The sequence below is a fragment of the Fulmarus glacialis genome, unplaced genomic scaffold (assembly GCF_000690835.1).
Source record: "Fulmarus glacialis isolate BGI_N327 unplaced genomic scaffold, ASM69083v1 scaffold32072, whole genome shotgun sequence".
Lineage (NCBI taxonomy): Eukaryota > Metazoa > Chordata > Aves > Procellariiformes > Procellariidae > Fulmarus > Fulmarus glacialis.
The window spans coordinates 6,195-22,354 of NW_009196523.1; the positions used below are offsets into that span (position 1 = coordinate 6,195).

At 39.6% G+C, this 16,160-nt stretch overlaps 1 protein-coding gene across 1 annotated transcript; it reads left to right on the top strand.

Moving 5' to 3' along the window:
• Positions 1-1,096: 1,096 nt before the first annotated feature.
• PDGFRL (platelet-derived growth factor receptor-like) lies at positions 1,097-15,071 on the top strand (the record flags this gene model as incomplete). The annotated part of the gene is made up of 5 exons (XM_009572222.1): positions 1,097-1,391; positions 8,039-8,190; positions 9,660-9,953; positions 10,267-10,406; positions 14,790-15,071. Coding segments are annotated over 5 exons (1,070 nt in total), but the record flags the coding sequence as incomplete, so codon positions are not given.
• Between the last annotated feature and the right edge of the window lie 1,089 nt (positions 15,072-16,160).

Here is a 16,160-nt window from a genome sequence, read left to right on the forward strand (position 1 = left end):
GAGTGTCACGGGAGCCATCAGTGGCAGGAGTCTGGAAGTGCTGCTGTTCATACTGCAGCCAGTACCAGTTTTAATTCATGCTAACTGAGTATACAGCAGGGCTATTTTTAATTCCAGAGGGAGCTGTACAATAAAATACCCAAGCATTTTCATGTGGAAAAGCTGTGTTCAATGTGAATTAGCTGTCAGCCACAGTTAGCAGAGTTTTTGGTGTCTGGGGAGTGCAGTTTTAGGCTCATCTCACAAAAGATCTGTGCTTCCTGCTCTCAGTTAAAGTGGGAATATCTTGTGGGTTGTGGGTTTTTTTTTTTTTTTTTTTGGAGTTTGAGACACCTCACTTTTCTGTTTCCTTTGCTTTGTTTTTAAAGGCAGCGGGGCATCCCTGTTGTCTCTAGCAGGTAATGAAATGTCTTACTATTTGCCTCTAAATAAGGTTCTGTTTTCATCTGGACTGTCAAGATAAATGGCTGTTACAGATAAGTGATGAATTAAATACTACCTTCAAGTGACTTAAGTGCCATTTGTATTTTCACAGTGCTTACTGTAAAAGAAGAAAATTGCATCACTATCAGTATTTTATAAATCATCATGAAGTTCCACACTTGCTGGTTTTTCTTCATGTGTCTCTTATGGTAACATGGTGTTTGAAAATGTTATGCGGAATTGATGGGTGTGTGACATCCTTATGAAGACGGAGAACTTGTGTAGCATTGCATACTAAATGGTAATGACATGAGGTAGAAATGACAAAAGTAACTGGAGATAGAAATGCTGTATTTCTTTCCCTTCCCATTTGTAAAGTTCTCATACCTTACATATTTGTTTGTTTATGTGAACTGTAAGTATAGATTTTCCACATGTTGTTGAAAGCTCTCTTTTTTTTTTTTTTTTTCTTTTTCCCCAGGAAAACGGGTCATGCCAGAGACTTCAAAAACTTACAGAAATTAACTCTTACTCATTTTTATGAATCCTTTATAGGAAGAACAAAACTTTAGTTATTCTCTGTGATAATAAGGAAGATTTTTTTTTTTGCCCAAGAAGACTGTATAACCTTTTTCTAATCAGTAACGTTGCCTTCTTTTCTTTATTTTACTAGTTATTGGACAGCCTGCAAAGAGTAAGCGTCCAAAAGAACCTGGGGAAAACAAAATTAAACCTGTCAACAAAAAAGTAAAACCCAAAACCCCCAAAATGAAGGAGAGAGAATCTGTTGACTCCTCTTTGAAGTCCCAGTCCATACTGACACAGGTGATGGATAAAGGTCGTTTCCAGAAACTAGCTGCCACTTTAAGCCTGTCTGCAGGACAAAGCATAGAACTGAGATGTAAGGGGAGTAATGTTACTTGGAACTATCCTTCATACTTAGACACCTTTAAAGACTCCAGACTCAGGTAAGCTATTTTTCATTTTTTGGGGAAAAACTGAGGTTATCTGAATCTCTGTGATCCATTTCACTTATTTACAGGTATAATGGTGCTACCTTAAAATCACTCCCAGTTAATGAATTTTTCAGATACATTCTTCTCCTTTCCACTTCCCTTTTCAAAGAGGAGTGTTGAAGATTGGCAGTTATACACTGTGATCTCTAGCATATCCTTCTGAAATTCGTGAGCCAGTTCTTCTCTGAGTGCTTATTTGCTTGTCTCCTGATGGCTGAGGAGTTCAAGAACTACACTGGTTGGATAAACCTCTGTAGCTGCTGGAAGGCTTCTGTCAGTGAGTTACAGCACCAAGCCTATTTCTACTGAGGGCTTATCGCAGCAATATCTCTCAAAAGATCTTGTGGCCGATGTAAACAACTACTGCTTTTTCTTTTGCAAGAAATAATGTTTTATCTGGATTTATTCCAGTAGGTGGCGCTTACCAGCTGCAGTACAGACCTGGCATTCCAGCAAGCCAAAGCTGAATGTGCAAAATAATATCAACAGGGAGCATGTGTGTGTGTAGTGGTGGTTGTCGTTTTCAAGTGTATCTTAGTTTTGTGCATTTGCAAATAGGTTGCTGGCATGATTTGGTCCTGTAGACCTCCAGGTCATGTTATCTGAGTATTAGCGTGTGGCATTGAAGAAGACAAGGCAAGTATCCGCAGTTTTTGGGGAGGAATCTGAATGCTTCATTATTTGTTTGACTGTCTGTTCCTCTCTTGCAAAAATAAGTACTTTTCTAGTGATGTACATGGGACAAAATACAAGACTTTAAGGTAGTTTGGGGAAAAAAAGATAGCGTTTCCTAACTGTGGAGTTTGACATTTTGTAGTTTGAAATAGTTTGGGATTCTGGTGCCTCAGCAATTTACCTTTCTGTTCTCACTCAGGTTCACAGTATTTGTAATATTTTAACCATGTAACAGAAGTTAATAACGCCACACCGAATAAATGCTATAAAACATTTTGGCTGGGTGGATATAACTTGCCCAAGTATTTTCTTTTAGAAGTATGTTAGGCTTATATTTAAGGGTCTATACTGAAAAATGATGATCCTCGCTTTAGAAAAATTATTTTAAAGTAAGTTATTGAAGCAGTAAGGCTGAGTTAGACTGAATTAACAATTTTAAATGTAAGCAGAAGATCCTATAATTAACTAGAGAAATTGAAAACATAGATTAGTAGCACACTTAAAAGTCACAGAATAGTAATAATTTACGGAGACATTGACCACAGAGTCTTGCACAGTTATATTTCATCACATTTGTAGCATGACTTTGGTAATTATTTCAAGACCTTTGCTGTAGCGCTAATAGATGCATATGACACAAAGACTGCTTTATAGAATGTGAAATATGAAATTTATATTCTGTGGCTTTAGAAAGCTTTGATTGAATTTAACTGGAAATATCATAAAGACAGCATGTTATTTATTTAGCTCAGTTGGTAGTGTTTGTAAGTGAACTGGCAGCAGAAAAGTGTTATCATTTTTCAAGAGGAGCTTAGGTCTTCCTCACGGCATACAGAAGACTATGCACCAAGCACCAACTACAATAGGCAAATTTTAAAATTTTACGAATATATTACACTCATTATTTTAAAACAAAATGCTGAATATAGGGTAAAGGGGGGAAAAATCAGAAGAATTATTAGCAAATAACCTACAGCAAAAATTGTTTAATCATCTAGATAGATATATGTCCAGTATCTTCTAACATTGAGTGCTTAAAGACAGAGTATAAGGTAATCCCTTTATTACCAATTAGTGAGATGTAGAGTGAAACCCAAGCTAATTAACTGAGCTGGGCTTTTTTACCTTGGATTTCCATGCTGGTCTTGCTGGAGTTGGGGCAGCAGCAGAGGTGGAGTGGTTGGGGTCCGAGGAGGTAATGGAAGGTGAAGAAGGAGCGGGGTTGCCGGGCCCAGAGGATTAGTGAGGAGGAGGGGCAATTGCGATGAGGTCCATGCAATTGCTGGGGGCTAATGACTACCATTCTTTTATTCATTTGTATGTCCCTATAGCAACAGATGCTCAGGCATCCAATTCCTGTTTTTCCTTAAATAATAGGAGGGATGTACAAATTTAATTGGTCTGGTGGGAATTTTAACAATAAGCAAGGTGTTTTACATCTCCTGGGAACTGCTAACATCCTCTACCTCCAGCTGCTACAAGAGGAGGCTTTAAGGACCCCGGCATCTAACAGGATTGCAATTATGGGAGGCAGAAGAGACCTTAAGGTTCAGGACAGTGAGGGCATTTGTAGCTCAGTTGGTCGGAGGGTTTGTTAACAGCAGAGGTCCGGGCCAGGAGCTGATGCTGAAGATGCATGCTCACTGCGTTCTGTTTCCTGTCTCTAGTTCTGGGGGAAGAGGGTGTTTTGGTTTGCAACTAGTTAAATTTAGCATCCACGTAACGTACTTCCTATGGGTGGTTGCAAAAAGAAGTAGGGATAAAAGCCAGATGTTTTGTCTCCATGCCGTGCTTATCAAGTTTTTAGCTCACCCATATGGTAAGGAGAATACAGCAGCCTGGAGGACAATATGGCTTTTCTAAGAAGGAAGAGATTATAATTAGAAAAGCCATTTCTGCAGTATTAGTGGCTGTGCTTTCTTTGAGTTTGTCTTTATAGGTATACTTTACGACCTGGTAAATAAAATATTTTTGCTTGCTGTAGGGAGAGTCTCAGTTTTTAATAGGTATATAGCTGTTAACATATGCTAAAATTATCATATGGGGGGAGGGAAAGATGCTGAGTGAAAGGAGGAGGAGGACTCTTTGGCTGTTTCTTGTTGAGCCGGAGGAAAAATCCTCTCTTTCCACTATCCTAACTGGAGTAAATAACAGTACACACTGAAATGATTTACTTAACTTTAGAGACTGTAGCAAGCAACGCAACTCTGGGGAGAAAGCTAGAATCACGCAAACTTGACTCCCGAGTTCAGGACATATACCAGCTTGCTTCAGGACTAGCTTATATCTGTAACGCTCTCTTGCCTTGTGCAGCATAAATACACCCTGCAGATAACTTTTTGTCTGAAAATTTTGTGTACTGGCTGAACTGGCCAACAATCTTGGCAGTCTTAATGGTCAAAAGTAGCTCGTGCACCTCCAGAACAGAAGGGCTGGAATGCTGTTTTGTAAGACTGTGCATAACAAATTAATGACTGTAGGCTCACCCAGAAACTGGATCTACAATGTACGAGAAGGATCAAAAACTGAGAGAGATGAAAGAAAAATAAGGGCAAGCACATTTTCCCTTTCTTATGCTTTATAGCAAAAAGCTGCTCCAGATGAAGGCAGTCTAACTTCACACAGTCTCTGCTCTGCCTGACTTGGAGCATGGGTCTCTCGCTTGCTGAAAACCAGCTGTATTTATCACAGAACTTCATCTGATAAATAAACTCACGTGAAATGGAGCTGCTCTGGTGGAAGAAGCTGGGGCGGAGAGCTGGACATGCATCACATGCACATTTGTTTGTGCAGGGGGTGGATGGAAAGGAGCACTCTCGCAAATATTGAGGAAACTATGTTGTAGAGGGCAAAATTAGACTGCTTTCAATGAATGCAGGCTCCTGCTGGTTTAGTGGGACATCGGTTTGCTCATGTGTATAACTGAATTTCATTTTGTTCCATGTGCTCTGAAGTCTGAAAGCTAGGGATTTTTTTCTTGTGTTAAACAGTAAGATGTTATGTTCCTCTCCTAGTGAGCTTGTATTTGAGATAAGCTCTCTTTTGTCAGTGTGAATGCAGCTGCTTAAGAGGAATTTGCTAGATGCTCTTTGAGTGATGCTATGTACACTGTCTTTTTTTCTTTTTATATCTTTTTTTTAGCTTCTAAACTTGGCATAGTTTTTCTGGCAAAGATCTTTTGAACTTCAAATAACTAAAGCTTAATAAGATGAATGTATGGAATAAGATTTTGGAGTAGTTTCCTAATTTCTTTAAACAGTCTTGAAATGTTTGTATATACAACATTTTTACTTTGTGATATGTAGAGCACAGCAAAGTTTTGGCTTTTGAGTCAGATTTCCCAGTATCTAAAATAGTAATGAAATAAAAGTTATCCTGGAAATACTGGTTAGCTGCAGGGTTTACCGTTTATAATTTACTTTATGTGGCCTGTTTTGTCTGCTTAATAAGGTCATGTCACAAGTTTGAACACTTCCACTCTCAGTTGCTAGGTTTTGTTAGTGCATGTTTGTGGATGACTACCTCACCAGGCTATTTCCATTGATTACTGGATAGCTTGTTCTCAGTTAAGTAGAACACGCTGTACAATAATTAATTAACTCTGACCTTATTTTTCTGTCTGTTGGGATTTCGAGATATAGTTCAGTGTCTGCATTCACGGTTAGAGGCAAAAGTGTTCTGGCGTAATGGTTTCTCTGTAATGTTGACATTTAGTACTGGATACTTGCAAAACATTTTATGCTGATGTAGTCATGTAGCCTATGAAATGTGAACCGTGAAACTAAATAATAGTAATTAAAAAAAAAAATACAGAGTAGGACATGTTTTGGATTTCTCTTTTCTTCCTGTTGGGTATGATACACAACAGGATCTCTTGCACGAATAGGAATCTCTCAAATCTTATCAAAAAACTGAAGATAATTTATAATGTAAGGTAGTATGTATATTAAAAATGAAAATGCTACTACTCCATAACTGCATGGTTCAAAAAAGTGGAATCGGATGAGGTCGTGTAGCACAAGCGCGTTAGCAGGTAGGAAACATGACTTGCCTGTTTCCTTAGGCAGGCCTCAAAACTGCCCTGTATGGGTGAGTGTACTAAGGGTGTCTGAGGGCTTTAATGGAAAAGATAATTCTCAGTTAGCCCTGTCTGGGTTGTGTATTTGGTGTGTTTTTAATTTCTAAGCTACCGGCCTGGGCTGGAGGCCGAATGTTGGGTTACATGAACCGTTGCTTATGATTGCTGGTAGTAGTGCAGACTGCTAGCAGACACCTAGGGAGTCAGAAATTTCAGGAAGTGCGTGTAGCTGGAAGTGGTGGCCTCTCTGTTTAAGCAGTTATTCTGCCTGCAATGGAGACATAAGCAAAACGGAGCATTTAGAGCATACAGTACAGTCAGGCGTGTCTATAGTACTGCTGTTACACAGTGACAAGGTGTTTTAGAGGGTAAAAATTTCTTCAGAGCATGCTAATCCCAGAAGTAAATGATTCAGTCACACATCATCCTTACAGAATAACTGCCACATTAATAAGAAGAAATAGGAGGATAATAAATACTCAGAGAAGCCACAGTTGAATAAGAGTATGGGAGCTGTTCAGACTTCGTGCAAGCTGCGTATTTGTCCAGACCCCATTTGAAACACTGAAAAGAAGTTCACTATCAAATGCCTAAAACTGGAGAAATCTCTCCTGACTTGGTTAGAAGAGAAATGACCTTGTAACTCAATGTCCTGCAAAGGAAAGCAGGAAACCTTTGTGTTCTGGATGTGCTACCATGTAAAGGCAGGTGGTTGAAAATAACATTTTTAAGGGTCAGCGCAGCAGTGGAGTGCATCAGTACTACCCCGACAGGGTTCCTGGAGAACTGGTACTGTTGGACCATTGCTTTTGCAATCCATCAGAAGACAACATAGCAGACTGTCAACTATAACACCATCTGTCTGCAAGAAAGAGCCAGGAAAGCAAACCTTAAAATAGGAAAAGAACAAGATGAGATTGTAGCTGCTGAATTTCATAGATAGTACCTTGGACCCTTAGAAACATTGTCAGTATCTACATATATATCTACATATTTGTAAGTATTTTCACATTTACAAATGTCAGTCCACTGAGAGAGATATCTGGGGAATTCAGGAGAAGCAGAAAAAAGCAAATCAAGTCTGAAATAATCACACAGGCTGAGTTTCGTGTAGTTACGTGATGACACTGCCAGTACACCTCCAGCAGTTTGCAGGGTCATGCTCTGAAATAGCTGAGGGGTGATGAGGAAACTCCAATGAGAGGATGCCAGTGAGGTGGCTTAGGGCAGAGGAGTGGGCAGTGAAAAAATGACTGACTTGCAGAAAAAATCCAAGCTGAGATAGAAGCTCTTTATGATGGTGTTTGCAAGCAGAAACTTGGACCAGTACGTTAAAGATGGGAAAGCGTTCACACTGAAAGCAGGCATAAATCATCAAACAAATTCTTATTAAAGTACCTGCTACTTACTACTCCTGAATCGCCTTTGTTATATACTATTGCAGCAGTGCTGCAGTTAATGGTATCAAAAAAGGACTGAGATGCATGCAGGTTGACTTGGAGCATGAAAATATGGGATATGTGTGGACAAACTGAGATAAAACATAAATGAACATAGTGTCTACAGCAGTCACAGCCCAGTTTCAAAATGGGGACTGAAAGGAATCCGAGAATGAACTGTACAAGACAAAAGTTTGTAAGCGCTCGTGTAGTCGAAATCAATAAAACTACTCATGTAAGCAGGTCTTTGCTGGAGCAAAAGGGGAAGTTGTAACATAGCTCTGAAAGCGAAAAGTGTGTCAGTTGCAGAGTAGGAATAAAAAAATCGAAAGTAGAAGTGAGCTGACAGAAATGTACGAGGAAATACATCTGTGCTTGTCTGTGCCTTTTGTTTTTCTTCTCCCCAGTATAAAGCAGCTTGACAGGTACAGTCAGCTGATCCTCGAAAATTCCACTGCAGCAGACACAGGTGAATATAGCTGCTGGCTTCAGCTGTGCAATGGTAACAAATGCAGGAAGGATGAGACTAAAACAGGTTCAACATACATCTTTTTCACAGGTAATTAACTCACTGGGGGATTATTCGTGGAAATATGTTTGCTAGTAAGACAGGAATAAAGCTACATCAGCGACTTCACTGTCAAGATTTTTCTTCCACAATTTTCATCTTTTTCTTAGTGAGCGTTAAGGAAGACAGTGCTGGTGAGCAGAAAATTACTTGCTTAATGTGATTTATGAGTCCGCTTTTCCTATGGATTATGCTAAATGTGTACCCAAAATCATGCACAATGCAATGGAAAGCAAATACCTTTGAAAATACTAACACATGTTCTGAGGATCTTCTACAAAATGAATAAAAAGATGTTTAGTTTTTGAAAATGTGTCTGGATAAAGAAAATAAATCTGTGCAGAAGGTTCATTTTGTCTTGGCATTCAGATGACCACATGGAGTCTCCCCCACCCCGCTTTCAGTTACCTGCACTGACTTAAAAATCTTGACCTCATTGATCTTGGTAAGGCCACAGTTTCTCCCAAGAGTCTGTATAGCATGTTGAGAGGCAAAACACTCTTAAGTACATGTGTTGTCCCACAGAGCTTGAGGTTGACTGTAGCCCTAACGCTGCATGGATAGGGTCAGAGTAGGTAACTGTGCACCATTCACTGCTACTTGATACAACAGAGCTGAAATCAAATGGTTAATTCGTTCTTCTCAGGGAAAACATTCTGCATGGTAAAACAACCTTCGCTGCCTGATTAGAGCTAAAGCATTCTTGGCTAGCAAATATTTCAGTACAAAATGCTAAGATAGGATTGTTTATGATAGGTTTCAGAGCTAAATTAGACCATGGGACTGTGCAGGAGCCATTTATCAGAAGTGCTTAATGTTCTGAGGATACATTCCTTTAGAAAGGCTGGAATAAACTTTTCAGTCAAGTTATTATGTAAATGCTTGTGCTAGAAAGAGGAATTTCAGCTTTATATTTCTAAGAAGCATGCCAAATAAGGAAATACTCTTTAACCGTCATTCTAAAAGCACTAAATATTTCAGCTACTTAGAGCAGTAAATCATTTTGCCTAAAATCGTATGTATAAAGAGGCTGTAGCTCCAATGAATATTTCTTTCTAGTAGTGCTTATCCTACCAGTGGTGGTGGCTTTTTTTCTGTGTGTTACCCTTTAAAAGTGGGCAAGTGAACAGAATTAGATCCAGAGGAGTATTTGGAAGCTTATTAAAAAGAAATTCCAAAGATTTTCTTAAGATTAAAAAAATCTGATTCCAGTGAAGAATACTTTGTTTTTCTGTTCGATTTAATGTTTTTAATGCAAGCTATGTAAATATATACTCACAGGTTAGAAAAGTTGGGTTCTTTCTTTTATGTACGTATTTAAAGCAAAAAGCTTTGGGATAGTTTTTAATGTTGCTCACAGCTATTTTCTCTTGTCATTCTCATTGTCATTTGTACTTTCTCTTCTTTCTGTTAAACCAAGATGTAAATATTATTCTAACTATATCAACTCTTCTGCACAGATAAAGAGGAACTTTTTGTACCTACTCCCAGTTATTTTGAGATTGTCTACCTGAACCCAGATAAACCTGCAGTCATCCCATGCCGTGTTACTACTCCTTCAGCAAAAGTAACTCTACACAGGGAATTTCCAGCAGAAGAAATTGAAACAGATGGAACTGATATTATTTATGATGTGAAGAAGGGTTTTGTCTACCAGCATCCTACTTCTGATCATAAAGGTATTGTCTATTGCAAAGCAGAGTCACAGGGGGCACCTCAGATTTCCATCAAGTATCACCTACTGTATGTGGAAGGTAAGGTGCAGTTTTCTATATGCTTATACTGACTCTTGTTTCTTCTGTTGACATTGTTTAGAAAACAATTTTTAAAAAAAAGTAAAATCAGTAATGTAACCACAGAGTTTTAAAATCTTGATCAAAAGTATATGTGATAAAACTTTGTAGGTTTAAATTCCAGCAATTTCCCAGTGTAGAGGGGAAAGTTGCAGGTGTACATCACTTACCTGTTGCGTTAAGCAAACTGAGGCAAAAATTGACTCTTAAGTTTTATCACTGTATTTAACTTTAGAAACTAAATTTCTGCTTCCAAACACTGTCTTTCTGTCAGTTCCCAAGGGCCCGCCTTCAACCACAATTGCGGCATCATCCAACAGAGCAGAAGTCAGTGACAGCATTCATGTAATCTGCACAGTCCTTGGGGAGCCAGATGTAGATGTGAACTTCAGGTGGCAGTACCCAGGGCAAGAGGTAAGAGATGTACGCCCTGGCTGAAATGGTTTGTTCTTTGTAAAGGCAATGCTTTGAATGCCAGTCAGCGTCTAGATTTGGAGTAAAGATTCTTTCAGGCTGTGGTGTTCTGCCTCTCGCTAGCTCAGGCATGCTGGCAGGAGGAGGCAGCACGTCCCTTTTGAACTTCAGCCCATCTTTCCCTGAGAGCCTAGAAGTAGCACAGGAATGAAGAGTTCTACCCATGTTAGCAAAAATCAAGCTCAGCAAAGCTCACTCCTCCCTCAGGTTTCCATTCCAGAGACACTTGGCCTCTGGCAGCATTTACAAAGAAAAGCCTCAGACAGGGTCAAAGCCAGCCAGCGTCAGGAAGCTATTCTAGGGCAAGCCACAAAGCCTCACTGATGCCTCTGCATTTGATACTCCTTCCATCTCGGTGGCTCGGGCACATGAATCATCGCAGCACAGAATCTTTAAGCTTAATTGTTGCCCACATCCAGAAGCACAGAAATCTGCTTCTGCCAAGCCTCATCTGAAAGAATCCACTGGAAACATCCAGTGAATCTTAGAACTTTGTTGGTCCTTTTTCTTGCTCAAAATAAGGTGTATATGACTAGCATCATTGATGGTCCCCTTTCTTCTCCCTCTACCCAACCCGACCAGTTACAGTAGTGACTTGTTTCTTAACCAGCCTCATCTCTACTGCTGTTTATCCTAAGCAGGCTAGGAGCAAAGGAAGGACTGCTGGAAGATGGAACCCTTCACCAGAAGAAAGGGATCCTCTAGGATCTGAGGGTTTGCATCGTATTCCATTTGCCCGCCCTCCTGGTGCTGGGTTGTCAAAGGATGATGCAGAGCTTGCTAATAAGGTACTTGTTTGAGCGCTGGTCTCCCTGAGCCAGCACAGAATTAAGTAATTTAATGGCAGAGGTAATTGCTTAAGTGAGTGATTGGAGTTCAGTGCTTACTAGGCTTGAGAAAATTCAAATCTAAAGCCCCAGAAGTTTGCTGTAGCCATTAAGGTAGAGACTGTAGCACTCTGCTGTCATGGGAAGGTGCATGCCTTTTCAGGGGAAAAAACAGAGAGCAAGTGAGCACGAAAGGGATTTGAACTGCTGATGAGGGCACTGGGCATGTAGAACCAGGTTTCTAGTCCTTGCTTAGATGTTAGTTCGTTCTTTCACTTCCTCCTCTCCCCTCCACCTCTTTTGTTCTTGTTTGTTTGTTTGTTGTTTTTTGGGTTTTTTTGTTGGGGTTTTTTTTTTGCTGCTGCTTGTCACAAGTTTTCCTGAAATCTGCTGAGATTATTTAAGTCTGAGAGTTCGTGAGCAATTACCAATTTCCCCTCCCTGCCCTATCCTGGCTGTTAAATAAGGGCAATCTCAACTGCATTTGGTGAGGTGCTTGGTACTGATAGCATGAATTAGGTGATCTGAAGAGTAACTACCATATGGAGCATCGGAACCATTTGAAGTTAGGAAGGAAAGAGTAGATGTTTAAACGAGCAGAGAAACTTGCAGCTGTTGGTGAAGTAAAAAGTAAAATGCTACGGAAAACTGAAGTGCCTCCAAGTTCGGAGAGCTGCATAGCAATAGTGTTTTTTGAGTTAAATGCCCGATGTCTTCCTCTGAATTTAGCTCTTAGCATTACTTTGAGTGAGTGCATCAACAGATGGCAGTGTCTCTCTCCTTCAGGGTGGGGCTTTAACTGACAGTCTTATAATGATTCAATCTCTTGGGTGGGGAAGAGAAGAAATACCCCTGCTGATCACATTAGCTTTGTTGATTGATATGGTTTTCTGTTTTTTTTTTTTATATGTGGGTTTTTTTTTTAGCTTCCCTTGATATCTTTTTATTGGACTGTAGTAACTGGCTATACAAACCCCAATTTTATGTCTCTTGTAACTAACTGTAGTTACTAAGAACAAACAATTGAAGGAATTAAATTCTAGACTCAGCCTGGCCTTCCAAAACTCTGTATCTTATTAGTGTCCACCTCTTGCTACTTTTACATCTTTCACAGCTGAATGGCTGCCTGAGCCTGGTTGCTGGCTGTTGTTGTCCCAGTTGCTTCCAGTGGTCTCACAGCACCTGATGCAGTGCTGGCATGTGCACTACAGTTAGGCCTCTCTAGCACTGATTGAATATAAACAGCTAAACACATGCAAATTGTCTCCCTTGTTTGCTGTGGATACTGCAGATGCAGTGCAGGGCACATGCACTATCAGCAGAGGACTACAGCCTCTCACTGCACCCACCTACGGGGGCTGAGAGAGAGACTTTGGCCTGTGGCCTGCATCTGCCCTGGAGAGGGCTGGAGTAAACAGTCTCAGCTCCAGCTGTGCCTGGGGATAGGGAGGGAAGAGTTGTGTTTGGGTTTCTGCCCCAACAAAATGATTAAGTAAGTGTTAGAGTAGAAGCACTGTATGCTTGTTGGAGACTTAACATTTATTAAGGAAGTATTCACATAGTGCAAAGGAAAAAGGTGGGGGTGGAGAGAGGGGAGAGAGGACCATCAGTGATGCTGGTCAGATACACCTTCTTTTGTGCAAGAAAAAGCACTGACAAAGTTCTAAGATTCACTGGATGTTTCCATTGATTGCTGCTGCTTTCAGTGCAGGGAGATCAGTGATAGTTTTTTGTTCCCCACCCAGCACCTGGGCTGTCACCTACCACTTGATCCCTGAGCAGAAGCAGCACTTTAATCCCTGCTTGCTTCTCGGTACATTGCGTTGGAGAGACCCTCATCTCATCTCTGTAGTCACTAACCTCTCCTTACCATTTTTTCACTCAAGTTTTTTTTTTTTTTTTCCCTTGCCACTCCCTGACAATTGCATTTGCTCATTCACCTGCTGTGAATGCATACTGATGCGTACTGATCCACTCCTTAATATGATTCCCTGAAACTAGCTTCAAAGCAGAAGGCAATTAGTTTGAGGAAAAACTGGGCAAGCAGGAGCCCAACCAGGCAAATAGCATCTGCCTTACATGGCCTTTAGCTTCACTTTCAGTAGGGTCAGGGAAGTTCCACTTGCTATATTTAAGAACTAACTTAGGCTTGAATTAAGCGTGTGGTAGTACTTGATTGTACATAGCACTTGATTTGCAGGCTGGGAACAGGAGGTAGTGCTCTGCTAAGTGGCTTGATTCCTTCTAAAGGATTAAGAATTTCTGGATGAGATGACCAGTTCTTCAAAAAAGTTCCTGCTAGGTGTAAATGCCTGCCACTTCCTAGGCATTCCCTGACTGCACAGTGACACATCCCTAAGCTTCAGGAAGACTGGCAGCTTCTTCTGTACTGGTCATTTTGCAAGTGCAAGATTATAGCTTTGGCTCTAGATAAATGTCTTAACTTATCCTTTTGCTACTGTTAGCTTAAGCTTGCTATTGGTAAATGGCTAATCCGTCTATTTTGTGAAGCAAGATGAGATGTTTCCAAGCAGAAACCTCTTTACCAGTTTCATCCAGGTTATTGGTAGCATAAGCCAACATGATTAAAGCTGCTGACTAGCATGACAGATTTTTTGAAGGAAAAAGACTGCCTTAGTCTATCTTCGGGCCAGTTTCTCTTATCCAGTCCTTTGCAAACTTCTGAAGTGCCAGGGAGTGTGACCTGATAAACAGTCCATCAGAGAATTCTCTTATGGAAGAGAAAAAATAAAAGCATGTTATAATGACAAAATCTAAACAGCATCTTTGTAAGCATTCTTGTTTGTATTTTTGGCTTTGAAGTTACATACACATTTTGGAAAGCATAATGTGAGGATTAATTTAGAAGCATTTGTGAATTGTTACTATTTGCTTGTATGTTATCTAATACGGTGTTTCTGACACTAGAGGAGAAGGAATTCATTTGCAACACATGATTTAAAGCTATTCTCTGCATTAAAAGAGAACTAGGTAAAGCTTGGGCAGCTAACTCATACCACTGCTGCCTTCCTTTTTGAGACATGCTTCAAGTCTGGAAATAAGCTCACATGCCTATCCTGACATCTCCCCCAAGATACCTCACCTATTTCATCAAGTACCCAAGTGCAGCCTTAGTAAGTGGCCCACAACTGCAACTGAGTTCATTCATATACTCCAGGCAGAGCTTTGGCAGCCCATCACTACTCTAAAGACATACAGTACTGGCACTTAGAATGGAAGAGCCATTGCATTATCCTTATTTGGCATAACTTATTGGTACATCAATATTTAATGCAGTAATGTTGCTGTAACTGTAACAGTTTCCTCACTTAAGGCTGACTTTTGGATATAGGCTCCTACTATCTGACCCCTTGCTTCAGGGTTCGAGAGGGTAGTGTCATTAAATACACTTTGCAGAATCATGTATTTTCTTACGTGGGTGGTTGGTTGTTGTGTTTTGTTTTGTTGTTTTTTTTTTTTTCTTTCTTTTAAACAGTCTGAGAGGCCTGCAGTTATCCAAAACTTCTGGAGATTGATAAACAGAGGAACTGGACATACCACAAGAATCTCAAAAAGTGTTCTTCTTGTTGAGGATTTTGAAGCCACAGATGCTGGAAACTACATTTGTATAGCTCAGAACCTACAAGGAGAAACAACAGTAGCTACTAAAGTTGAATTGAATTGATAGGAAAGGCTTCTGGACATGGAATAAGCTGTATGTTACTTGACATTATAGCCATTTATTTTCTTTATTAATGTTTAAATGAAGTTTTCTCTATCATCACTCTCTCTTTTCATATGTCAATGCATTCCCCATTCACTAGCTTGACAGGCCAGAACAGAGTTCCCTATGCCCAGCAGTAGTCAGTTATGAGTTAATAAAACTAGTATGAAGCATTAAAGTTTAAGCCTGAACATGTATAGGGCTTATTATATTTAGGAATAGATGCTCTTGGGCTTTCCTTTGCATATGGTCTTTTTCCTCAAACTCTTTCATAAGGTTAACCGCTGTAAGGTTTGTGCCTTTTTTGTGTATGTGAGAACTGAGAGGGTATTAAATATCCTCCAAAATCCACCAAGCAGGTGTCTCTCTTCTGGTGCTGTGCAATTTTAAAGTTTAGAGTACTGTACCTGTTTAAAACAAAAAACCCCAAAACTTGTTACAAAATTAGCCAATAGCAAATGTTTATTTTGTAAGAATAATTAAATTTCTGAACATTATGAAAACATAAATGTGTGTGTGCATATATGTATATGTGTGTGTTCATTTCATATACGTAAAAAGACATAAACACACAAATAAAATTCTCACTCCTGGGGAAGATTAATACTAAATATATATTAAGGTGCTAGAGGGTATCTCCAGAGACTTGTAAGTGGTTGGATATGTGAGATTTTCCTTATGTTGTTGCATTCTTACAACCTTATAATATGTAGCCTACTTAGAGTTCACTCCTCAATTGATGTATGGTGTTATGTTTACACCAAATTATGTAGCAAATTATGTTTGCTAAAGGTAAAACTTGCATTTATTTATATAGTATCATTTACAGAATTAAAAAAAACAAATGTAATGTTAGAATAATGTTCAATTATACAGCAGAATCTCTTCTCAGGTTAATAACAAGTTCAACTTGATTGTATTAATTTACTTAGGAGAAAAGGAAAGATGTTTCATTTACACAGAACTGTACCTGGATAAATAAGCAACTGCTTCTCTTGCCCTCTGTTTAGTTACCAATACAAGGAAAGAGACTTTCCAGAGAAACACAGTGGTGTTGGACATCTTGGCAATGTTTTTTCTTCCTAGCCTTAAGCACAGAATCCATGTAAGCTAGAACTTCCATTACAAACCTACTCAGTAATC